Below are 27353 nucleotides of genomic sequence, written 5' to 3'. Positions count from 1 at the left end.
AGGCTGGCGGGAGGAACTGGATCGGGACAGCCGGGCCGGGGTCCCCGGGCATCCGCGCGTGGTAGCGAGCTACGGCGCCATGGCCGGCTGGGCGACTCAGGTGCAGGCCAGGAAAGCGCGCCCAGCCGGCAGCCGGGAGGGGGCTGCGCGCTCCTCTCAGCGCGCTCGTCGCCGTCCCCTCCGCCCTTCTCGGTGTCCGGGTTCTTCAGTTCGCCCCTCTAGCCGCGGCGGCCCCTTTGTGCCAGCCCGGCTCCCGCCCCTTCGGGCTCTAGACCCCGCCCCTCCGCGCCGGCGATTGGCCGGCACGGCCGCTAGTGGGCGGGATCCCGGGCCGCCGCGGCGCGGTATATAGTAAAGGTAGGGCGTGCGCCCTCAGCCAATTTCTTGGGTTGTGGTGGGCCTCTGCGTGCAGCAGGGCTCGGATTGTCAGCCTTTCCCTCTGACTTTCTCTTGCCCCTTGCCTCTCTCTTTGCGGAAGTCACAGGAGGCGGGGGCCAAGCACACCTCCCCAGGGGCGGCCGGAGCGGCAGCTGCGGGTTTGTGGAGCCCGGGAGTCCCCGAGGGCTCGAGCAGCGCGTGGCCGACCAAAGAGCCAGCGAGCGGCCGTGAGCCCACCAATAGGTGCGGGGCCCGGAGCCGCCCAGTGCGCGCAGTAGCACCCTCCTCCCTCCGCCCCCGCAGCCGCCGCCTCCCCTCCTCCCGTTCCAGCCTCAGCTCCTCCACCGCGCGTCTCGCACTCTAAGAGCCGCAGCGGCAGCGGCGGGTCGAGCCTGCGGAGAGTCAGGCGGGGGACGCCGAGCCGCAGCTGGGGAGGACCGGAGGGCGCACGCCGCAGTCACCCATCCTCAGTCCCAGCCCCGGCGGCAGCTACTGACCCGCCACCATGGCCAGGGGAAAAGCCAAGGAGGAGGGGAGCTGGAAGAAATTCATCTGGAACTCAGAGAAGAAGGAGTTTTTGGGCAGGACCGGTGGCAGTTGGTGTAAGTACCGGAGCCGATCCTCTCGCTCCCCCGCCATGCCTTTTCCGGGCGGCTCAGGCTCTGCGAACCGCTCCGCACCCATCGCGCGGGCAAAGGTGGAGAGGGATCGGGTGGTGGGCGCTGCTCGGATCGCGCCGGCCTGTGCTTGTCATCCTGGGCCGAATGCAGAGTCCTCAGGATGGGGCGGGAGCCTGCCAGGCAGAGGGTATATGTATTGTAGAAGTCTTGTCTTGGTAATCTGCAGTCTGTCCTACCTAGCATCGCTTGAGCCCTTACCTCCTGGGAATGGTTAGGTTCTGGGAGTCTAGATATTTCTCACCCTGCAGTCATGTCCCCGATCCTTCAAAAAATGAGTTTGGGGGCTATGAGAGAACCTCATGAGGTAAGCGAATCTTATGCAAGCGAGGTTGTGTGTTATGCATCTCTCTTCTAGTTTAAATATGTATCTCAGGAGAGGCAGAGGAAAGGGATGGGGGGAGGGTAGGAACCCATCCACACTGCAGTATTTCATAGCGATGGCCAGAGTCTCCTACGGTGACCTCCCCTGGAGTAATCACAGCCCAGAAATTGTCCAGCAAGCTCCATGTCAGGACTCAGTTTCTGGACTTTGGCCCGGAAATATGGCAAAGACTGATTGTTTTCAAGGTCTCCAAAGACAGATGCAGACTCACTAGCTTGGGTTGGTTACTGTGAGTCTAAGAAATAAATGGCACAAAGGCAGAAGCAGTTCATCTTATACGATTTTGTGCAGCCTGTTGCTTGGTTGGATGGACCTTTTTTTCCCCCATTGAAAATTAGCTACCTTACTTGTTTTCCTCCTCCCTACACAGGAAGGGGTGACATGTTTTTTGAAAAAGGTCATTTTGAAGGGCAGAGTTGTAGGCAAACCTATAAGAGTCGTGACTGCAGAAGGGAGGGCTGGAGGGAACTCCCCATCCTGCATCACTGCCCACCCCCCACCCCCACCCCCAGTACCACCCTCATCACCACCAGCATCAGCACTGCAACTCCTAAGCCAGCCCTATATAGGGGCTGATGCTTGATTGGGAGGATCTGTGGGTATTGGCAGGAGAATGAGTCAGGGAAATAAGTGCTTGGCTGACATTTTGAAATGGAAGATGCTGAAATATATGTTTTTGTTTTTGTTTTTTTTTAAGAAAAAAATGCAGCCCATCTTGGGTCTTTCTTGACTGAAAAGTAAAGGGTTAATAATGCATCACACTTCAAGGTTAGTCAAGGTGAAGCCTCATTCCAAGATATTGCTAGGAAGCATGGGTCTTCCCTAGACAGGGAAAATGTGGGTCTTTAAGGCCATGGCTTTTAGCTTTTATTATATTTTATTTTATTTTAATTTCAGGGAGACTGATATTCAGTTTGATCACTGCCACAGTTTCTGAGGCACAAGGATAGCTCCCTGTGTTTTCTTAAGGGAAAACCTAAAGAATGGCAGGGATAAAGCAAGAGTGTAGGGTGAATAGCTCCCAGTCAGAGCTATCTCCTAGCAACTCCTTGTAACTTGAGTGGGGCTTGAGAGGTGCACTGCGGATCTGGCGCCCTTGTCCCTGGGCGAGCTGGGGCTTCCTTCCCTGGTGGTCTGACCCCAGCAGCGTCACAGGGGGCCTGGACTACATTTACTGCAGCACAGTTTGAGATTTGCCCTCTAGTGTTTTTTCCCCTCATAAAATACATTTCTTTCTTCATTCCAATTCCATGTTTCTTTTTGGAATAATATTTGCTTTAGAGGGAAAGGCAGTATGGAACGACTTGTTCTTTAAGCCGACATATAATGTAGCTGTACTACATATGAGAGAGAGTGTATGCATGCATTAGTATTAGCCTGTGTATGTTAGTATTTGCGTGTGTATTGATATTTGTGTCTTGATAGTATATCCCGCAAGGTGTTGATACACCAACTTATGAATTGAAACACCAGGATGATATGCTGGTCTCATCTTTCCTTCCATTTTCCATGGTGCAGGTGCTGGGGTAAAAATCCAGTTTTTATTTTGCGCCAATATGTCTGTTCCCTTCTGGCAATGTAAGAAATGACAGAGCCTGTCTTAGGCAGAGAAAGCGGCAGCAATGGCTGCCTCCGATGGAGAAAACGCACCTTTTCCAGCACTGGGCCTAGCTTGGATGCCCTTGGGACGAGGGCAGAATGCCCTTGGCTCAGTTTTGCTGATAGGTAGATTTTCACAAAGATGGATGCAGGAGACTCGTCTGTCACCTGCTGGAGAAATCACATCACACCATTCCCTTTCTGCTTTCCATCTTTTTATTAAGTTAATGCTGGCATTGGTGGGCTTTTTATGTTTACAGCTGGGCCTAAGTGCCAGTTTTTCCATCTGCCTGTGACCCTTTGAAGGGTGCTAATTTTTTTTTTTCTCACTGAAAAACCTCTGCATTACATATGCATATATATATATATTTACTTAAGGAAAATTGCTTAAGAGGGAAAATACCTCTAAAGCTTACCCCCAGGATGTTGGGGGTTAACACTGGACTGGTGGTGCCACCTGTTCAGCTGCTTTTTGGAGCAGGCCCGGGTGAGTCTACTGCATCGACTCCCACATACTCCACTCCAACCAAGTGACTTCACAGCAGTAACTGGGGAGATTTTGCCAAGTAGTATCTCAGAGCAGAAGAGGAAAATTCCTCCCTTCTTTTGGGGTATCATATCAGGCAGAACAGAAAGGCTCTAATGTTCTTGAGGTTAATCACTGTGCTTGCAACATGAGTTATTTTTCCATTCCTGTACTTGTATTTTTAAATCATAGCCTCGATGATATACCTTGTTACATTATTAGTAGTAGGTATCTGGAGTTCAGGGAATGAATATAAAAATGCTCCAGCTGTTAGAGGAAGCAAATGTGGTTAAGCCAAGAGCATCAAGAAGAGACAGGGACAAACACGAAAATGTGACTGGAGGCTACAACAGCTCTCTTGCTGGCCATTTTATACCAACTCTTTTACCCTTTAGGAGCATTCACTGGAAAAAATTTCCAAATCTCTTGACGTCACAGCCTTGCCATTTGCCTACTGCTGCTTGGATACAGAACGCAGCATTTAACCCTTGTCCTGCTGGGAGGGAGTGGGAGTGTCTGTGTTGGGCATCTGTGGTTCTGGGTCAAAGGGATCATAGAATCTTTTCGTTCTTTCTTATCTTTGTTTCTTTGCCTTTTTCAGTTCTTTTCTTTTGATAGAGGAGAAAAAGAATTCTGATTAAGCAGTTTGGTATGGTTTTAAGTGTGTTCTGCTTGTTTTAACAGCTCTATCACATGATTTCCCTGAGCTATTTATTGCCTGACAGGAACATTGGGTTTTTTAATTCCTGCAATTGTGCACTCACTCCCCCCAACTCCCTACTCTCCTGCCACATACATGTACACTCCTTTTCAATAATACTTTTGTTCTGTGGCTTTCCCCAAGGACCCCAGAATTTAATGCATGGGATTGGACCTTTTAGAGGTAATCTGAGGCTCCTTTGTGCAGTCATACTTCTGGCTTGATAACCTTACGGTTCACTTGTTCCCACTTTTGCATTCTCATAGAGTTGTTTGGCCGGTACTGGGCTGCTGGGCAATGCCTGGTATAGCCTGTTACTGTGTGGCTAATCTGGGAGATAATCCTTGTAAACCTGTAACTGATAGCCCATTCCAGTCTCTGCTTTGTGGGGGGTGTGTGTGTGTGTGTGTGTGTGTGTGTGTGTGTGTGTGTGTTTTGCTATTTCAGCCTCCATCCTGTTATCCATGGGAAAAAAGAAACTGCACCTCATCAAGTCAGTTTTTACTCTGGTTCCAGTCTGAAGATGTAGTGAAAAAGTACTTGCCATTTTTACTATAAGATTTCCTTTCTTTCCCCCCCCTTGTCTTATTCCCTTGAAGGGAAAGACAATGTACTCAGTGTAAAATACAAATCGCAGTTAGGATGATAGTAAAAAGCAGGCAAGTGGATTTCTTGGCATCCATTGCTCTGTTATATCATGAAAACTTGCAGGCAGTTGAGCATTTGGAGCAGCAGCAGAGCCTGGATTGTATATCAAGGGATAAACAAGCAAAGAAAATATATGTCTCTAAGGGAGCATATCGTCATATTTGAAATGCATTGCATAAGCACACAAAAACACAGTTTTAGATATTATTGACGAGCGTCATGAATTTTTTTCTTTTATATTTAGAGAATAAAATTATTTTCCATGGAGACTCTTAGTTCTAGCTGCATATTTCCTCCTACCCTTATGCACACACACTATAATGGAGAGCTGCCCATCTGCCCACTTTCATCCCACTCTCAGCAGGTGTGAGGTTCACTCTCTTGATGAATGTTGGAAAAGGAAGCTGTGGGGGAAACATGTTGGAGGGAAAGTTAAGGAAGGAAGTCCATTCATCTCTGGGCAGATCAGGACTTTCGTTCTGAGCATGTGACTACATCACAGCCTCTTATTTCTGTCTGTTCTCCTTGCAGTTAAGATCCTTCTATTCTACGTAATATTTTATGGCTGCTTGGCTGGGATCTTCATCGGAACCATCCAAGTGATGCTGCTCACCATCAGTGAATTTAAGCCCACATATCAAGACCGAGTAGCCCCACCAGGTAAAATGAATGTGATAAGTTCAGTTCTTCCGGAGGTAAAATGGGTGATTTCTTTTTCAGTTGAGAAAATCTCTTTTGAAAATTGTTCTGTAATTTAGATTTAAACGAATCCTGAAAAGGGAAAATAGGCACTTCTGCCTGCTGCAGCCAGCTTTGCTACCCGCATTGCAGGCATGGCTCCGTGGGGCTGCAGACATCTCCTTTTTGTAGCTCTGGATTGAGGGTGAAGCACCTGGTCTGTCCCTGAGCCTCACGCTCGCCAGCTCTGTGACTAGGCGCAAATCACCTGGAGAAGAGGGTTTCAGTTCCTTATCCCTTAGGCTGGAACAGGTTTGTCTGTGTATCATTAAAGGGACTTTCCAGCTCAAATGCACATTTTTCACTTTCTTAAGAGGAATATGACTCAGGTAAATCCTTTAGAAAATCATTTGGCTCCTATTTGAAAAGGTTGACTCCCAGGGAGAGGAGCCATGACTTCAGGGCTCCATTCTCCCACCTACTATTGATTTGCAGTTTGACCTTGACCAAAGTCACTCTTTTCACTCCTTAATATTTATATCTGCTTGTTTAATAGGAGTCTCATTTACCTTCTGGCTGTACCTGCCTCGTAGTTTCACTGTCTACTTTAGCTTAGATGACTTGGGTTAACAAAAAGGTTATCAAGGGAAAATACAAAACCCCACCTACATCCCTTGCAGGGATTTGGTGCTGAGTGACTTGCTTGTGCACACAATTGCTGCACCTGCACACTGCCTGTCCACACTGCTCACTAACTCCAGGGAAGGCTATGACCATTTAGCCAGGGGCTGACAGAAAGAAAAGACAGTGGAGCAAAGCAAACACAATTTTACTGTCTGTCTCTTGTAAAAATCATTGTCGGGAGGTCCTGGAGAAAGGGGAAGTGCTGTGTAACTTCCGGGTTCTCTGCTTACAGGTGACCTTGAGGCTGCCGCTGGGAGTGTGGTAATGATTTGTCGCCTCTCGGCTTTCCCTGGGCAAAGGTTTAGTTACAGCTCTATTTAGGTGGTGACACTGAGGCTGTCTGAGTGGCACTGATCAGCTTAGGTCAAGTGCCGCCCCCTGGGGTAGACCTGTCCTGCCCACCTCCCTCATGGGTGTGGGAAAGACTCGCAGATGGAAATCATCAAAATATGAAGGTGGCAAATACGGGCTTATGCCTGAGTCAAATAGTCCTCTACTGTACGAGAAAAACCCAAAGTATTTCCAGATAAAGTTAAATTTAGATTTGGGAGACTTGGAAAGTGGAAAAAGAAAATGAGTAAGTATGTGAAGTGACTTAAAGCTGCTTAATAATACAGAGTTTCAAGCAACTATTTCCCAAAAGAAGTGGGTCAATGGAAAGGTTGATGTGCTCAAAAGACTCAGAATCTTAAATAAAAATGTTTTACACTGGTTTTTGTGACACTAAAGAATGGTGGATCTTTTTGTGTTCTTATCTGTCAGAATTTTTATGGTAATAATATTAGTAATAATTTAAATGTGTATAGATTTTTTGTTTGCCTTTTAAAAGCTATTTTTCAATCATGGTGCTATTTTACAATAATTCTTACACTTAAAGCCAAAGATGACTATACAGTCAAGTGTTTAATTTCCTAGATTAAAAATGATCATTTGGAGTCTTTGGGGGGAGTAAACCTTTCTTAAAATCAAATTTTTTCTTCATATTCTTTGCAAAAATGGAAATTTCACTTTGAAAAAAAAAATAGCCCAAATCCTGGACTTTTAAAATAAGGACTTGCAAATGACCTTGCCTATAAAGTCTACTGGCAGAGGAGGTGCAGTCCAGTCCAGTACCCTCCCTCCCCGTCCTCTAGTCCTTTCCTAAAAGACAAGTTCTTAGTATCTATATTTAGTGTCCTCACAACAGTTGGACTGACCTGACAAACCCTCACTTCTCTAAAGGAATGCTGGTGGCTCATCCTGGAAATATGCATTCCTGTCCTTTGGTCTGACTCACAGGGGTCCTTGTCTTTCTAATTTCCTCATAGCCTCACCCCTCACCTTGCCAGGAGATTCTGGGGTAAGTCCTTCCCCTTGTTCTGTGGGGCTCTCCTGTGCCTTTACCAGGATTCGTAGACATGACGTTCATTTGAAAATGGTGGTGACATTCCATCAGGGTTCAGCACATCAGAGGTTGCTCCTGAGAGACCCAAGTCCCCGTAAGCAGACCCTCCTCTCTTGGTGTCTTTCAGAGCAAATATTAAGAATTTGTATTTTTCATAGGCAATGATTATTCCTTAAGTACACAGATTAAACAAATATGTAGAATACCCTAACAATTTTTGGCTTTAACCTACTGTCTCTAAGCATCCATTTTCATGATGGTAGAAGAGGGAAGACAGTATATTTAAGTTAAATGAGTGTGGTGAGTCTGAAAGACTTTGTACATCACTTAAAGATTTCACGTTTAAGGACTTAAAGCCATTATTGACTGAATCTGAGGCATGAAGGCCAACCCAGCCTGACTTGGTTTCTATTGCCCTTTACTGGTGAGGACTTTGGAGGACTTTGTAATTTGATCTCTTCTAAACAACTCCTGTGAAAGTGGCCACATTAAGCAATGGCCGTCGTGCCTTTGGGTCTGTGTATCTATAATAATGGATAAGCTGGTAGGCCAAACATTAAAGTCCCAGAGAAAGGCCTCAACTACAAAATGGAAGTGAAATTTAAGAGGAAAATGGATAATGCATACAAGTTCTTGGCCCTGAGTGGTGGTGGCTGTTCGTGCATATGATATTCCTTACATGATCTGATTGCTGTGGGAGACTGGAATAGATCTGCCTACTCTGCCTGGGAGGCTCGGGGCCAGAGCCTCAGCTGAAATCTTAGGTGGAGTCTTTGTAAACTGCTATTTTTTCAGGTCAGAAATGATTGATTACTGGCAATTTCATGTTGTCTAACCTAAATATCAAAGCAGCCTCTGAGTTCCTTAGTGTCACAGTAAGGTTCCCCTGAGAAGGAAAAGCAGGGACTTCGGAGTTGGACACAATCCTTCCACTCCACTCACTACTTAACCTCACTAAGCCTCAGTTTTCTCATCTGTAAAATGGGATTCATACCTTGTGAGGGTGAAATGAGACCATAAATGTATGACAAGCAAATAGTTCTTTGTAGGGGAAAAACTAATGACACTAAATAAAGGATAGCTATTAAAACCCACCTCTATTTTTATCACCCTGCCCTTCTAGTAGAAGCAGCATTTTCTTACTTTTTGGATATTAAATTCAGTATTTCCATGCTGTGAGTTTTGGATGATATGGCAGAGATATTTGATGGAGTCAGAATTGTAGCTTTCTATGGAAAATGTTTGGAAGAAGCTGGATTAGAGAAAAAAGTTTTTAAAAAAATTGAAGTAAATTTAAGTGTTGGGGAATTCCAAGTTTTTATTCCCAACTATGCGCAGCTTCACTGTTTGGCTTCAAAACTCATCTAGCCATGTTGCTATCTTTTCATTATCTCCCATTAAAAATACTTGCACTTGTTGGGTGAGCCCCTGACAAGCTCTGTGTCACCAAGGACTTCTTATGGAAGCCCGTCAAGGTGGTCAGCAGGCATCTCTTCTGTTCATTCTCTTAATGCTTTTGGATCTGGAGAGAGATGCTGGTACCAGCTGTCCTGGAGAGGGCTAAGGAGACAGACAGACACACACACACACACACACACACACACACACACACACACACACACACTCCCATTCATCAGGCCCTGTCCCTGATTTGACCCTGCCTTGCTGCCTGCTCGGTGGTGTAATGGAAAAGCCTACTCTTCTTCACACCCTCTGCTGCCTACCCCCACCCCATGGCCAATTTAGGAACAGAGGAATGAAATGAAGGTCACTGTGTGTCAATCTGCAGGTCCAGGGGAGATTCCCAGCTGGTTTGCTTCCTGATAAGCAGGTACAAATGTACACTCCTGTTCTTCCTCTCAAGGTGGTTGTGTGTGACTTATCGTTTTGCTTTGCAGTAAAGATGGCTCAGTGCTGGCAGAACTCATCTTGGCATAATGCACATTCATAAGCAGAATCGGGGTGCATGAGTCGGGTGCCTGAAGATCAGCAGGCCACACTGGCACCACTAGCAGTCTCAATTTCATCCTGACTGTGAAAGGGAAATAGTATCCTGTCTTAAAAATCATTAGGTTAAAAGCCATTACAATTCAAATCCCGGGCTGTTTTAAGTAAAATTCTTGAGAAGTCATTACGTCAATCTCAGAATAGCTTATTCTTTCAAACTGTTTCACACTTGTGTTACTCTTTTTCACTTATAGACACATTTTGCTTTTATATACTTTGGAGGAATTGTTATCTCAGCATATGGTGTTTTTCTGCCCTTTCCAATTAGAATTTGTTGATTTGTAATGTAGCCTCTGATGTGAGACATACAGAGATGCTCTCCAGACCTGACTGCCTCTTACTCTACCTCTCTTCCTTCTTCTCCCACCCCCAGATGGATCATGTCAACCTGATCCCCAAGTTTGGGGCTGTGGATGAGCTAGCCTCGGTGGCAATTACTATTTCCAGAAGCTACTGCTCAGCCTCATGGTTTGATAAAGGGCTTAGGGCAGGGAACTCCAAGTTTTTATTCCTGACTATGCCCAACTTCACTCTTTGGCTTCAAAACTCATCTAGCCATGTTGCTATCTTTTCTCTTATAAATATGAGGATACTAGTATTAACTCATCTCTTGGGAACACTGGAAGTCTAACAATCAGCTTAAAAATGTTGGGCCCATAGAAAAAAGGATCCTGTATGCTTATTTTAGATGTGCAGGTACAGCAGAGACATGATAAGTAGGACCAGGTAATAAATCAGTGTGAGTGATGGTGAAACAAAAATGCTGGATCTCAGAACTTCATTTCAGCCTTCTCCGCTGTGTTCACCCAAGGGAAGGACTCCATCATGGAGGATGGCAGTGGAAAGCACATCAGTTCAAGGCCTCCATTTCTGTTGCTGGAAAATACAGTGTGGCTGGACTGGTTGATCTTTGTGGTTGTTCTGAGCTCTGATTCTCCTACTCTCACAACCTGTGGGTCTGTCTGCCATAGACAACACTAGAGAGGAAGGTAGGGAGATGAAAGGGAACAGGGATGTATTATCCAGTGGCTTCCAATCAGAAAGCTACATATTTTTACCCAAATATATGTATGAATAGACCTCTTCAAATATCATGTATAATATGGTATCTTAATTTAGGATGTTGGTCACTTAGCAAATGTTTGTTTTGTCTCTAGACAAGTAAAATTTTGTTCTTCACTAAAACCGTGAACAAAAAAGGATGACTAATGAAAAATATTAGGATTTGGCTATTTGTTTATATTTTCCATTTATTAAAAATAGTAACTTTCAATTTTTGGGGAAACAAGCACAATTACAAGCTATACAAAAGATCAAAGACTTAAGATTCTGTGAATTAAATAATTCTCCCTCTGCTCACCTGAAAATAAGTATCAACTACAGGGAAAAGTCTGCTATATTGGGTAATTCCAAAAACAGAAAAGGGCTTTCAACTAGAGCTTGATGCACTTAACTTAGGAGGAGAGATGTCCTTATACTGAGGGTTGTTAAACAGCTATGTTGTAGAGAAAGACCAGCAAGTCATCTTTCAAAGACTTTTCAAAGGGAGCAGATGCTCTGGTGTCTGGGAGGGTATAGACATAAGCCTGTCTTCAGCCAGGGGGATTGACTCCTTTGCTAAGCCAGCATCTGAGTCAAGGCTGAGTCAAAGGCAGCTAGTTTCCAGAAAGCACAGAAGCACCTTTTTTCCTGTATCCTCCCTGTATAGTCTAAGTAAATTGATCCTAATCCTGCAGATGCTGAAAAACAAAAGAAAACAAAACCCAGAAATATCTTAGGTTTTACGAGGGGGTACTTGAAAGGGGAAAAATTTAAATAAGCAGCATGTATATATATAACACATATATAGGTGTGTATATAGATATATGTATGTGTGTATATTCATATAGGAGGATATTTATATATACATATTATATGTATATATAATCATATCCCCCAGTTTTTTAAATTGAAAATTACTTTCAGCTTATATGGAATGTATGAGACCCATGACACAGATGTATCGTGTGCTTATTATTATTATTATTATTATTATTATTATTATTTTTAACTTCCTGTGCCCTTCTTACTCATATGGGAACCCTCTTGGGGGGTTCAATAGAAAATGATGTCTATTTAGAGTATTTGGTCTAATGATTCATCAGATATGTTAAATGATAAGTATAAGCAGCTATGCTCTGGGGGTTATTTGAGTAACGGTTACAAGGTTAAGATGGCTGCATTCTAGATCAAGTACTTCAAAACCGAAAGTAGATTGAAAAATTGTAAACTTGCTACAATATAAACCTAATTGGAAGCAAACTACTTCTTTCTTCATGAAAAGCCTCTCTTCTCTTTTCTTTCCCTTCCTCCTTTTCTTGCTTTTTCTCCTTCCTGCTCTGCATACCTACTAAAGCCAAAGATGGACTGTTTTCCATCTTCATTTCTCAAGAGATGGGGTCTGAGGAGAGGCAAATGTATTTCTAAAAAGCAATTAATTGTGAAGCCAAAGGTATATATATATTTTTTTTTAAATCCCAAGTTTTATGTTGAAATACTCATGGGAAATCAAATATGTATCCAAATTATTATTCCAGTCCTTTTAGGTAGCTTTTTAAATAATTTGTAGTTTAAGGTAAATGGTCTTATTGGCAAAGCTGTATGGAGTTCAGAATTGTTAATGTTAATTCAGGATCAGAAGATTGGGGAGGCAATAGGTTAAATAGGTTTCTGGAGTATAATTTTAAACCACAAGGCAGCGGTTGGGTGTTCTGCTATCTTTTGCCCCTGGAAGTTACCACTGCCAACAAAGCTCATTCTTGTCCAGAGTTACAACTAGTAACTTTAAGGAGTGGACAGTGTAGAAAGAGACAAATTCAAAGTATCCAATCTTGTGTTGAAAACAACTAATGAGAACCCCAGTCACCAAGGTAGAATTTGTATAGTGCTTGGAGAGTGTCATAGTTGAGGAATTTGTATGGACTCAAAAGAATAAAGAAGTTGGCAAATCCATTCCCATTCCTTTCTATTTCTTTCTATTAGTCTGATAAATGTAAAGTAAATGATTTCAAAGATTTGATCACTAGTTCAAGGGTCTTTCATCTGCCTCTCATGAGTATCTAATAACTTTAGAGAAATTACTTTTAAGAAGAGGAATTTTCCTTATGGTTTGGATACAATCTCATCGGTGAACTCTCCTAATTAAGACTATCCAGAACAGAATAGGCCAGGGGGATGATCTCTGGTAGCTTCCAGGAGAAGAAATTCTGAGGACATCAGGCTCCAGATGGAGAAAGGAGAGGAGGCAGAGATGGTGGGTGATAGAGTGAGAGACCTTCAGAAATGTGAGGAAGGAGAGCAGGAGAGCATCCAAGGAGGTCCTGGCCACTTGGCTATGGAGTGGATCCTGGTTAGTTATCTCTATATGTGTGTAAGTATGTATGTGCTCCATAGGTAAGGGTTTAGAGGAAGAAGCTGATTGCATGACATAAACCCCGACCATTTATGCTTCTTTTCTAGAAACACTTGGGATCAGAAGTTGGGGATTGTCTTGAAAGGTTGGCCACTAAGGCTTGTGTTGGTTGCCACCTTCTAAGACCCCTAAGATCTTACCTCTAAGATAAGGTAAATGTTAGCCTACTGAAGAGACATGGCTGAACTTCCCGAGGTTTATCTGTCTCCCTTTGCCAAGGTACTATCACTTAAAATGGAAAGGGCAGGGTGGAAACTTTGGCCCAAGGTCAAGTCGTGGGGTTAGAGACCCAATATTAACTGTTTCACCCTTTGAATTCTCGGTTTCATCATTTTCTGATGCTTCTCGGGACAGAACAAAGTCGAGATTCTTCAAACATCCTCAATCTGCTTTTCCCTAACGTGGTAACAGACTTGGCTGGGCTTAGACCCTGAACTGTGCTTACTGAAGGAGTTGGGTTCTCAGGTGGAAGCAGGTGTGATTCCATCACTTGTTTTTTGTTATTACTTATTTGCCCTGTCTAGAGAGACAGGAAACCAATTGTGTAAAACTCTTCTCTGTGCCAGTGGTGCCATTGCCTACATAACAGAAATATCTATTTGCACCTAGTTACAGAACTCAGATCTTAGATATCAACAGAGGTGCCTGCTAAAAAGGAATGCTGGTATAAGTTTTGGGGTAAACATGAATTGAGTTTTTTTTGTTTGTTTGTTTGTTTGTTTTCCATTCAATTTATTTTATTAGAGAAGTTGTAGGTTTATAGAATATTAATGTATAAAATACAGGACTCCAATACATTATTAACGTCTTGCATTGGTGTGGTACATTTGTTACAATTGATGACAGTACATTTTTATGATTGTCGTATTAACTATAGTCCATGGTTTAATTTCGGGTTGTGTTGTGCAGTTCCATGGACTTTTTTTTTTTAAGTTTTTATTCTAGAAACATATATATGACCTAAAATTTCCCTCTTAACCACATTCAGATATATATTTGTGTGCTGTTAATTATGTTCACAATGTTGTGCTATCATCACCACTATCCATTACCTAAACATTTCCACTGTCCCCAGTACAAACTACATTTTAAGCCTTAACTCCTTATTCCGTACCCCTATCCCATCCCTGGTAACGTATATTATAGATTCTGACTCAAGGAGTTTGCTTATTCAAAGTATTGCATATCAGTGAGAGATCATACAGTATTTATCCTTTTGTGTCAGGTTTATTTCACTTAACATATCTTCCAGGCTCATCTGTGTTGTCATATGTAACAAAACCTCATTCCTTTTTATGGCTGGCTATTATTCCACTGTGTGTATATACCACATTTTGTTTATCCTTCATCAGTTGATGGATACTTAGGTTGCTTCCATCTTTTAGCAATTGTGACTAATGCTATGAACATCAGTGTGCAAATATCTGTTCAAGTCCCTGCTTTCACTTCTTTTGGGTATATTCTTAGAAGTGGGATTGCCAGCTCATATGGTAATTCTATACTTTACTTTTTGAGGAACTGCCAAAGTGTCTTCCACAGTGACTGCACTATTTTACCTGCTTGGTAGAATGGTAGAATGGTAGAATTCTACTGTGACACCATCTTGTCCTGGGATTTTCTTTGTTGGGAGGCTTTTGATGACTGATTCAGTCTCTTTACTAGTAATTGGTTTGTTGAGATTTTCTGTTTCTTCTTGAGTCAGTGAAGGTAGTTCATGTGAGTCTGGGAATTTGTCTGTTTCATCTAGGTTATCTAGTTTGTTAGCATACAGTTGTTCATAGTATTACCTTATAGTCCTTTTCATTTCAGTGGGGTTGTAGTAATGTCCTTCTTTTCATTTTTAATTTTAGTTATTTGCATCCACCTCTCTTCTCTCTCTCTCTCTCTCTCTCTCTCTCTCTCTCTCTCTCTCTCTGTCTTTCTCTCTCTGTGTGTGTGTGTTTTCGTCAGGCTAAAGGTTCTTTTCAAAGAACCAACTCTTTTGGTTTTGTTAATTATCTCTATTTTTTTTTATTCTCTATTTCATTTACCTCTGTACTAATCTATGTTATGTCCTTCATTCTGCTCTTCTTTTTCTAGTTCTTCCAGTTTTGAAGTCTCTGATTTGAAATCTTTCTTGTTTAATATAAACATTTAGAGCTATAAATTACCCTCTCAGCACTGCCTTTGCTGCATCCCTTAATTTTTGGTATGTTTTATTTTCATTTTCATTCACCTCAAGATATTTCCTAATTCTCCTTGTGACTTCTTTTTTAACCCAGAGGTTATTTAAGAGTATGTTGTTTAATTTCTACATGTTTGTGAATATTCCATTTCTCCCTCTGTTACTGATTTGTAGTTTCATTCCATTGCAGTTAGAGAAGATATATTGTATGATTTCAGTATTTTTGAATTTATTGAGACTTATTTTGTGACTTAAGATATGGGCTATACTGGAGAATGATCCGTGGGCATGCAAGAATGTGTATTCTGTTGTTGCTGTTGGGTGAAGTATTCTATATATGTCTGTTAAGTCTATTTCGTTTAGAGGATCGTTCAAGTCTTGTATTTCCCTCTCAGGCACCATTAAATTACGTGAGGGTCCTGACTCCACTGCTGGATGTTGCTCGAGTGGGGTATGAGTAACTGCTGCTTGGAGAGAGCAATTTACTGGTATTACCATAATTTATCAGCCTCTTCCTCCTGCTCTTCCCTGGATGCAGTACAGTGTTCTGTTGGACTCCGGAGTTTTGAAATAGTTGACTCAGACATTTCGTGCCTGTTTAATAGTGGTTCTTTGGGGGATCTGATTCCTGGAGCATCCTACTCTACCATCATCCTAGAATCCTCCCTGTGAACTTAGCTTTGACCATAGCGCCCGGGCTCCTGAAAAATGCACTAGCAGTAGCATTTTGTTAGTAGAGTCCGGAGGACTGAGAAGATTTGATGCTTTGGTATCTAAGCACATTACCTGCTCTTTTTACCATTTAGGATTATACTGGGGGCCCTGAACTTGGCATCTTGAAGGATTGAAAAATGCTGTGTGACCCTCATCCTCTCCTTCTCTTGCCCTCCTTTTTCTCTGGGGAAATCAGAGAAGTAGCCTCACTTTTCCTCATGCACAAATCAAGGGAATGGAGCCTTGAGGGACATGCATGCCTGAAGAGGCACTGGAAGGGCAAGTACACAGGCAGCCAGATCGGACATTGACACATGCGTTTTCTTGTCATACTCACCTTGCAGTTTTAGGTCCTGCCATGTTTTTTCTTAACATTATCTTCTAGATTCACTTTTCTCTCTTTAAGTTGTTGGGTGAGGCTCTCCAAATCTTGCACCAGGCTTGTTTGCATTTTGTTGACATTTTGTCTTTTGCTATGTCAATCCGCTCTGCTGATGGGCCAGGCAGTGTGAGATTGTTACTCATCATGCTGATGCCCACTGGCAGCAGCTCTTCCCACCTTCTCCTGAAGGTTAGGTGACATCTCTCCTTGGTTAATCTCCTTGCCTTCTTCACCATTTACCGTGTCTCCTACCCTCTGGCCTTCCGTTTCTCTGGCTTAGTTAACACTGTTTCACCATGTGTACAGAGATCTTTTCTGAGTTCATTTCTGTCCCTCCACCAACATCATTGCACAAAATGACCTGAAAACGGTTCCAACAAACCTCCTACGTGACAAATTCAAAGGGATTTGGGCCTTGTTACCTTCCTTCTCCTCTCCACAACACACGAGTCAGCATCCCCTCTGACCTGGCTTTTGCTGGCTTCTCCTAGCAGTCTGCTTCTGACTTGCAAACCGCTTTTGCTATCTTTCTTCTAGTGGTACTTCAGATGCGAATGTCCCTCAAGGCTCCCTTTTCTCCTGACTCCTGTGTTATTCCAGGAAAATGCCCTCTCTTCCTGAGTTTCACTGAGCTTCTGGCTCTGGGCCTGCTACTGTACTTCTCCCAGGCCTGGGCAGGTCACCTTGACTTAAATATCTTGTTTACAGCTCAAACCAGGAGTGACCCTCCCTAGCTATTTCCCTACTTCCCATTGCTCCCTCAAGCATGAAGTCTCAGTAAAAGCTTCTATTTACCCTTGTTTATTTTTAACTGAAGTTTTTAATGAGCAAATTCTGCTACTTCTCATTTGATTCATTTTCATCACTGTTGATAGCTCTTTTCCTCTTGATTCCTCAGGTTCCACATCATCCTTTTTTAGGTGGTTCTTAATGTCACTCCTAGAGTGGTTTCTCAAGCAACCGCTCGGCTTGCCCCCAGACACCCACTTTCCCTTGCTTTCGTCTTCATCCCTTCCATTCCTCTAGGGAACTGCACGCTAGGAAGAAGCTGTCCGTAACAGCCCCTCCAAGTTGGGCCCCCTCATTATTTAACCCCTCATTATTTAGCCCTCGTCAATCACTAGAAAAAAATAATAGCTATTTAGTCCAGCCTCTACTGAGGCCTGGTTCTAAGGCCACACAAACAGTGCTGCTAAATAATTAGTATTCTCAAGTAATCACTTCTTTTTCATCACTATTGCCACACTCGGATTCTAATTCTGGACCAGTGATTCTCAGATCGGAAGTGCTTAAGGATATTTTCATGTTTGCTAAACAGAGATTGCTAAATCCTATCCTTAGAGGTTACGATTTGGCAGGTCTGGGGTAGAGTCTGTGAGGCTGCAGGTGTAACAAGCCCTCTAGGTGAGTGTGACGCAGGGGCTGGTGGAGGGAGACCAGGGCATAGCTATTCATCAAGGATTGTTAATGATGAGTCACCTTCTGGGCCCACCACAACAAGGGCACCTCTGGGGGTGAGGATTAGAATAGGGGTGCCAGATTCGGCAAATAGAAATACAGAACACCAGTTAAATTTGTATTTCAGAAAAACAATGACTATTTCAGATAAACTATATACACACACACACACACACTCACATACATATATATAATATGTATCACTATACATACATACACACATACATATATAATATAATCACAATATTTGGGGCATAGTTATACTAAAAATTTTTTTGTTGTTTTCCTGAAATTAAAATTTAACTTGATGCCTTGTATTTTATCTGACAGTCCTCAATTAGAATGCAGGTGTGATTGACTCTCCAACCGTTGACCCCTGGATAGAGCTATATAGTGTTCTTCAAATATCTATCTAGGAAGTCTTGTGATGGCAGAGGCTTTTGGAAATTAAAGAATCTAACAAACTGGTTAGAGAGTATGAACCCAAGGCACACATCCATTGACTGCTTCCCTGGGGTGGCACTTGGCATGCTCAGAATAATCACTTTCTTTTGTATTGGAAAGCAAAATGGTAACTGCACATGTATCCCAAATTCCTCCAACTTTGGTTTAAATATCCAACTGAGGTCAAAAGATCCAGCCAAGGTTAAAAGATTCAAAGAAATAGCTCCCTTGAGCAGTCTTGAATCCATAGAGTTTGGAAAGGTCATGCAATTCATTGACAAGAAGTCCTCTGCCCTGAAGGCTTACATGCAATTAGGAGAGGAAAACCACCTGCACAAAATGCTAGCTAGTGGGGGTACTGGAAAGATAAGAGGCTTTTGGAGTACGGCCCACCTGGTTTGGAATTCTGGTTCTACCATTTTCTCTGCCATCTCGGGCCAGGTTCTTAACCTGAGTGTGCAATCAGTATTCTCATAAAATGGAGATAATGCCTGTGGTGAAGTGCTGCTATGGAATATTCAAGCATAGGCATTGGTACTTAAGTACTTAATCTAAATGCCAGAGGAGGGATTTCATAAAGGAGGCAAGAATTTAACCTGTTCTTTTTAATGAGGTGGGATTGGCGGGCATATTCTGTATGGAGTGTCTGCTTTTGAATTGTCTTGGTTGACTGCCTTCCCACTAATGATTTTCTCTGTGTTTTTCTAACTCTCTATCTGGTATAGGACTAACACAGGTTCCTCAGATCCAAAAGACTGAAATTTCCTTTCGTCCTAATGAACCCAAGAGCTATGAGGCATATGTGCTGAACATAGTTAGGTTCCTGGAGAAATACAAAGATTCAGTCCAGAAGGATGAAATGACTTTTGAAGATTGTGGCAGTAAGTAGACTCATTATGGATGTTTGTGGTTGGTTTCTTTAATTCTTATATCACTTTTCTATTTGTTATTCAGTGATTGAGGGAGAGCCCTGAAATAGAAAGATTGAATTCTGACCTTATTGGGAAGATACTTTTTTTTTTAATCAACTGGGTTTTCTATGATTGAGGCTCATTTGAGATGAAAGAAACAATGTAGCCTCAAGGATTACTATTACTGCATCTGAAAGTTGTCTTATTTTAGAATCCTCCCAGACACTTCTGATTTTTATCTCTCAGACACATAGACCACAATTGCAGTTTTGGTTCTCTTATCCCCATTGATTTTGAGAAGCACAACTGATTAATTGATTATATTTCTAGATTCCCGCCTCCCATATCACCCCACTTCAAGTTCTCCTTACAGAGGAGTACACAGGGGCTTCTCTCAACAGAATGGCTCTTTGGTGTAATAACTGTAACCACACTAATATTGATTTAGGAGGATTTAAGGTCAGGGTGTACTTAATAGATCCTGATTGGGATGGGTAATTAAATATGTATTAGGCAGTTGAGCATTTTGAATGTGGAAATGACTGATGAAAGGTCAGTGATGAAGTCATTGACCTGAGTCCAGATCTTCCTTCTCATTACCGGGAGTGGGACTATCCCAGCCCATGTTCTCACACCTGCCAAAGCAAGGTAGCTCTCCAAGTTGCTAGGTGATATCAGACCTCCTGATATAGTTCAAGCATTTGCAACTCCAGTTCTTTATCCGGCATACTGATAAATTGCCACTTTCAAGTCATTTAGAAAAAATTTAGTAATTTAAATGAAATAGGAACATTTTCACTGTGAATTTCTTTCATTAGTGTTTCAAGGAGGTTTCCTCTTACTTGGTAGTAATTAAAAGGCCTGTTTGAGAACTAGACTGAATCACTTCACAGGAAATGGATTAATTGAAGTACTTTATTATATGAAGGGAATATAATTCATTTTTTGAATTAAAAATATGAATTATGGTATTTGCATCAACTTTCTGCAGGATCCTTTGTATTTAACTTTAATTTCTACATTTATTATCTTTCTGGCTTTGTTATGAATTAAAAATGCTAGGCTAACATTTCTCAACAAATGCTTTTAAGAACTCAAAGCTTTAGAAGACAAAACTGAAGTTAACAAATTAGTAAACAAACCCAAATGGTGGTTGAACAGGGGAAAATTGTTTCCTGTTCCTTCTTTACTATCTACCAAGCTAATGAGGGGCACCCCACGTGTAGGCAGATTCTAACCAAGAAAGTTCCAGTTTTAAAAATTATTGACAATCCTTTTAATTTGTGTTCTAATTCATCACAATGTCTGTTATGGAGCTGAGCACATGCTGACCTGTGTAAATGATACTGGTCATGAACAGTGATCCGCTTTCCTTTCAGTTTTCTAAATAGCTGAGTAATCCATTATTTAAAGGAAGAGGAATCTTACCAGAGGCCAAGACATGTGCTGTTATACTGTGAAGCTGTCAGTGTGGGGTCGTGTACCAACTATTGCTTTTGGTAAAACATCTTTTTTCAGTGTCAGTGAAGAGACTAGAAATTGTTGCTTCATCCAGCAGATACATTAAAGGCAGAATAGCACTGTTTTAGAATAGGTAATTATGACAAGGAACAAAGTTCTTTTTCCTTCTTTCAGTGGTGCTAAGGGAATTGTTGGTACAATGTAAAAATGGTGTTTGCATTTTTAGATGTGCCCAGTGAACCCAAAGAACGAGGAGAATATAACAATGAACGAGGAGAGCGAAAAGTCTGCAGGTTCAAGCTTGAGTGGTTGGGAAATTGCTCTGGATTAAATGATGATACTTTTGGTTACAAAGAGGGCAAACCATGCATTATTATAAAGCTCAATCGAGTTCTGGGCTTCAAACCTAAGGCAAGTATTTTAAATCGTAAAATGTAAATAAGCCATTCACATTTTGGATGTACTTAATGGGTATGAGAAGAGAATGTCAGGGAGTTTTGAGGTACACCCAGTGCCGATTCAAGGCCCACTCAGCAGAGTAACTCCAAACTTTGTTGTATCCACCATGAAATTCCTGTAATTAGGTCATTCATCTCATTTTCTAAAAAGTTAGAGAAATTCTGAATGGCAAAGCCAAATTCTGAAGTAAGTCCTGTGGTCCTGTTCTTAATACTTCTCCTCAGTATCCAGATAACAGTTTCTATAACAAACTCTTTAAACAGGAAAAGATATTTTTAAATTTAAAATCCACTTACACGTGTAGTCATCCTGCCGTTTTGGTTCTCTTGGAGCCATAAGAGTATTTCAAATGGTATTTGTTTGATAATCTGGAAAACCAAAATTTTTTTGAAGAAAGATTTCATTGCAAAATTGGTTGGACACCATCTAGGTTGAACTTTGATCATGCTGTTAGCTTTGGGTATTATTGCAACTTATAATGGACAAGGAGTACTGAGATACTGGAACATGGGAAATTGCCATTGCTCACCGTGATTAAACTAATTCTTTAAAAGGAGGGAAATTCATAGGTGATACCTGCTTGGATGAGACTCAGTTCTTCAGACCATGAATGAATAATGCTGGCCTTTTTCCAGAAGCATGGCTTCTTTCAGCAGTTTCCCCCTAAGTGCCCAAGTGGGCATTGTTGTTATCAGTGTAGTTTTCAATTCTGATAGGAGAATGCCATGGTGGATTGCCAATATATTGGTTTATGAGCAAACCCACTTCAGTTCTGAACTTGGGCTCTTTTGTGCATTAATTTTCTGTTGAATGTTATTAATTTGTTTTCACAATGCTTGTAACCTATGACTAATATTTTCAAAAGAAAATCAACTTAGAGATGAAAATTTTTGGAAAAATATTCCTTGTTTGTTAACTAAAGGATCCATCAAAGCTCCTTTACTGCCACCAAGAGGCAAAAAAAAAAAAAAAAAAAAAAAAAAAAATTAGATGGATGGGTGGATGGTTGCCTGGCTGGGGGGCTTGATATATGTCCTACAAAAATTAATGTACTGCCCAACAAAATGTTATTCTTCTTTTCATTTAGACTAGAATATAATGGAAGAAAAATGATAAGAACTATTATGTCATACTTGTATTTGATATTCATATTCCTGGGGAGTACTTCACCAAGATAAATCAGCCATACATTTAGAATAATAAAATAATGGTTTAATGCTGTGGTGTGGCTGAGAATAGACTAATCTGAATCTCTTCCTCTCTGCCCTCTGAATCCCTCATTTTTTACATTCTTCTGAGTAAGAGTGAGAGACCGTCAGTCCAGTCCAATGTGATTCCCATTTCTCATATCTATTTAGATGCTCTGTTAAGTGAATTCAGCTACTCTTTCAGTTCCTTTTTAATATTATTATTATTTTGATCTCCTTCATTGCTGCTTTCTAATTTATCTTTTCAATCCAAATCCCCAAGGACTTCATCATTAGAAATATTTTTGTCATATATTTAGTAACCCCAGTGTCTTACTTACTTGTTGTGTCTATTTTCTCACCCTCTGAGGATAGATTCTGCAACTTTTTTTTTATCAATGTTTATCAATAAACATTTTCTTATATTTTCAAAGGTGAATATATTGCTAGCAATAAGTTCCAAAAAAGTCACATTTGGATACTTATTTTCTTGCATTCTAAAACAAAGACCTGTACCAAACCATTAGTCCCTTATTGATACAGAGAACTGTCCATTATATCTGACTTCGATTAGACCATATATGTGTTACATCTCCTTTCAGGACTCACATGCTATCCTGATGTGAGTGAGCAAGTGGCTGTCTTCCAGTGATGTATGTTCATACACTTCTGAGATGAATTCAAGCCCGGGGTGTAGGAGGGAAGACTGTATATTTCACAGCAGCAGTAATTTCAAGCTATATGCTATTGGTCCCTTTAGTGGATTCATCCCTTCACCAAATCTGTTCATTTAGGGCAATGCCACCCTTACCTGTTTTACATACTGACCTTTCCTGTTAGAACTGGAAATTCTTCTTAAATAGCAGTGCCCCTTCTGGAGATTAGTAAAAGGAACGTCTACTAGAAGAAGGCATGCTTGAAGGGAAAAGATGGTATTGTTTATTCATGGTTTAGGAGGAAAGCCTGTTTTATAAAAACAGAAATGTCAATTTACTTTCCCATCTAATTATTAAAATCTCAGCAAATAAGCATTATTTTTGGTTTGGCTCTTATTTTTCGGGGTCCTTGAGTCAAGTTATGAGTCACTGTTAGAAGTTCCATTTAGTACTGTGTTGCATTATAGCTTAATTGTGGGAGCTACAAAACTTGAGCATTTATTTTCATTGCAAGAAAGTCACAAACATAACCTTTCTTAGATTGGTTAAGGGGATTCATTCGTTTTGCTACCCTGAAGTGTTTTGTAATTTCAGTTGACTTATCATGACCAGTGCATTTGGGCTACAAATTAGGTTTATTTTTCAGAAATTTTACAAATTATTTACAATCTTACTGACGAATGTGGATTTTCTTTTAGCCTCCGAAGAATGAGTCCTTGGAAGCTTACACAGTGATGAAGTATAATCCATATGTCCTGCCTGTTCAGTGCACTGGAAGGGTAAGGAGATATTCCAGGGGCCTGAGGGTGGGTGGGAGGGTAAGGCGGGGGCGGGGGGGGGCGGGGATTGAGTGAGATTGTTTAAAGTTAGAGGTAAAATTTGAATACATGAAATAAGAAATATTACTTATAGATATTAGTCTCAGTTGAGTTATAGCTATACTGGGTACCACTTCTTAAAAGGATAGGCAGATGTAAAGAGAAAAAAACTGTTTATCAGGCTTTCTCTTATGTTTGTGAAGAAGTAAAAGTTTTCCCACTGGAATAAGAAATGGAAATATATGAATTCAGTCAGTTGATTCATATAACTAGAGGTGAATTAGCCCACAGAAGTGCTTCCTTGGTTGGTGCACATGGTGTATGAAAAAATTGGGGGCCAACTTTTTTTAATTGGCAGTTTTACATAAAAAATTGTTTTTGGCTCCTCTTTTTAAAATATATGAAAAATTAAGGTAACAGCACATGGTTCCCTTTAGATCTAAAAATGTTGCCTGATTATTTAGAGAGAGATGGCAGAGTAATGAAAGGGAATCCCCCAACAGTCCCATTTTATGCTGACATCAAGAAAGGAAATGGACACACAAGAAAATGAGAGGCAAATAGCAAAATCTTTGGAGATAATATTGTGGGAAATATCATCCACTGGGACAACACTGAGGAAGAAAACATAAAACTGATTTTCAGTGTTGGCCGTGTATCTGGGAGGCTGTGTTGGAGAAGTATGTCTTTGGTCCTTGCCTCAGTTTCCTCATTTATTCAGTGAGAGTAGTCTCCTATTATGAGCATTTCTCAAGGCTGCTATGGATAGGACTGAGTACATACTGCTTCCTGTCGTGTCACTACCAGTGCCCTCCAGTGACTGATGTTCACTTACTTCTGAGAGAGGTTTGAGCTAGGCATGTTGGAGGAGGACTGTGTTTCCCTGCAGTGATAGTGTATGAACTGCTTTGTGGACTTGAGTATATGATTACAAATAGTGATCCATGTTGTGTATCATTAAAAAAATTGCATTTCACTCTGGGTTTTAGCGAGATGAAGATAAGGAAAAAATTGGAAACATGGAATATTTTGGACTGGGCGGCTACCCTGGCTTTCCCCTGCAGTATTATCCCTACTATGGCAAACTCCTGCAGCCCAAGTACCTGCAGCCCCTGCTGGCCGTACAGTTCACCAACCTCACCATGGACACTGAAATTCGCATAGAGTGTAAGGCGTTTGGTGAGAACATTGGGTACAGTGAGAAAGACCGTTTTCAGGGACGTTTTGATGTGAAAATTGAAGTTAAGAGCTGATCACAAGCACAAATCTTTCCCACTAGCCATTTAAAAATTTAAAAAAAGATACAAAAACAAAAACCTACTTGTCTTGAACAAACTGTCATACGTATGGGACCTACACTTAATCTATATGCTTTACCCTAGCTTTCTGCATTTAATAGGTTAGAATGTAAATTTAAAGTGTAGCAATATAGCAACAAAATATTTATTCTACTGTAAATGACAAAAGAAAAATGAAAATTGAGCCTTGGGACGTGCCCATTTTTACTGTAAATTATGATTCCATAACTGACTTGTAGTAAGCAGTGTTTCTGGCCTCTAAGTATTGCTGCCTTGTGTATTTTATTTAGTGTACAGTACTATAGGTGCATACTCTGGTCATTTTTCAAGCCATGTTTTATCGTATCTGTTTTCTACTTTATGTAAGCAAGGTTTGCTGTCCAAGGTGTAAATACTCAATGGGAATAAAACTGGCATGGGTACCTTTTTTTTTTTTTTTTTTTTCTTTTGGTTTGGCTCTTTCAAAGATAATGGCCCATCAATGAGCATTTTTAACACACTCCATAGTCTTTTCCTGTGGTGTTAGGTCTTTATATTTTTTTTCCTGGGGCTGGGGGTGGGCTGTCATGGGGGGAACTGCCCTTTAAATTTTAAGTGACACTACAGAAAAACACAAAAAGGTGATGGGTTGTGTTGTGCTTTTTACTGAATGCTGTCTTGTCATCTCTTCCCTTGTCCTCCAGTATGTTCTGAAGCTGTGTATGAGATCTGGATCAGCCTATCACTTTGTAGTGATAAGGGCTAATTAATTTGCTATGTACATTTTCTTTTAACTCCTTGTTTCCTTTCTCTGGAGGCATCACATGCTGGTGCTGTGTCTTTATGAATGTTTTAACCATTTTCATGGTGGAAGAATTTTATATTTATGCAGTTGTACAATTTTATGTTTTTCTGCAAGAAAAAGTGTAATGTATGAAATAAACCAAAGTCACTTGTTTGAAAATAAATCTTTATTTTGAACTTTATAAAAAGCAATGCAGTACCCCATAGACTGGTGTTAAATGTTGTCTAAAGTGCAAACTCCATGTTCTAACATATGTAATAATTGCCAGGAGTACAGTGCTCTTGTTGATCTTGTATTCAGTCAGGTTAAAACAATGGACAATAAAAGAATGAACACATTCCTTGTGTGTGTGACTCACTCTTGTTTAAAAGCCCCAATCTGTGATTTCTTTATTTTCGAAACTGCTAATTATCCAGGATCTTGAAGAAATACTGAACCTGAAAGACAAGTGCATGGTTTCATTAGTTTTCCTGTACGTTCAGCCTTTTCCACACAATAGAGGCCAAGAGCTTGGTGAGGAATCCATGGCACCAAAGGCCAGCCCTTCCCAAAAGACACCTCAGTTGATCAGAGGCAGAGACTCTACCAATGAAGTTTTGGTTTACTTAAAGTTCAATTATAGAAATATTCTGAAGTTCTACTTCATTTTAGAAAACATGAAATTTGGGTTCCTGCTAGTGCTTCATTTTGTCTATTAAAAACAAAAAGTCAATGTTTTTAGCAGTCCAGTTTAAAAAATAAATGAGGTTAGGTTTGAGGTTCAGTAAATTAACAAGGTTCATACCTTACTTTTTGGTTCATGGTTTGGGCTAAGTCCTTATTTATCCATATTTAACAATTAGCCTTAGTGTGAAAGAAGACAAAAATCAGATGAAAAATATTTTCCAGGCATACTAAATTTATATGGTTGAGTTGAAGATTTAGTATCACTATCCAGCCTGGGAAATATCCAAACTAAATACATAGCATCATATTTCTGAAAATGGAAACCTTGGACATAGCCTGTGCAGCCACAGCTCAGGCAAATATTTCTTGCCTTTAGGCCAGTCCTGAGAAATCCATTGGTGTTAGGTTGAACTGTTTCTTCAGGAATGCTCCCCTTTTACAGAGACAGACCCAGAGGTCATGGACATTTGTATGACAGCACAACTAATTTGGAAGCACTAGATTCCCCCCTTATTGCTCCACATTTATAATCCTGCTGACCTGATTCTCTTGTTTATACTTAAAAAAAAAAATCACCTGAGACTTGCTATTTCTAGAGCAGCAAATTGTATGATGGCAAATTAATACCAGAGGAACAATGACTCCGTTTAACAAAAATAGCAAGGGAAATATGGAGTGACACAACTGCTTAGCTGCAAAGTTTTTAGGAGTCCTTACCAACTGAGAAAATACAGCAAAATCTATAAATAACATGGCTACCAAATGTTGAGTTTCTCATAAAGAAATCTATACATTTCTGGAAATGCAGGTATTCATGTAACAGAAGATGCTTTG

At 41.0% G+C, this 27353-nt stretch overlaps 1 protein-coding gene across 1 annotated transcript; it reads left to right on the top strand.

Annotated features, from left to right (window-relative positions):
* The first annotated feature begins 398 nt into the window (after positions 1-398).
* Positions 399-26192, top strand: ATP1B1 (ATPase Na+/K+ transporting subunit beta 1). Its single transcript, XM_037825408.1, has 6 exons — positions 399-980; positions 5445-5573; positions 19005-19160; positions 20878-21062; positions 23652-23732; positions 24761-26192. The coding sequence occupies exons 1-6, from the start codon at positions 884-886 to the stop codon at positions 25022-25024; spliced, it is 912 nt and encodes a 303-aa protein (XP_037681336.1). The 5' UTR covers positions 399-883; the 3' UTR covers positions 25025-26192.
* Positions 26193-27353: the final 1161 nt, after the last annotated feature.

The sequence above is a fragment of the Choloepus didactylus genome, chromosome 2, assembly GCF_015220235.1.
Source record: "Choloepus didactylus isolate mChoDid1 chromosome 2, mChoDid1.pri, whole genome shotgun sequence".
NCBI classification, from domain to species: domain Eukaryota; kingdom Metazoa; phylum Chordata; class Mammalia; order Pilosa; family Megalonychidae; genus Choloepus; species Choloepus didactylus.
This window is presented reverse-complemented; position numbering and strand designations above follow the sequence as displayed.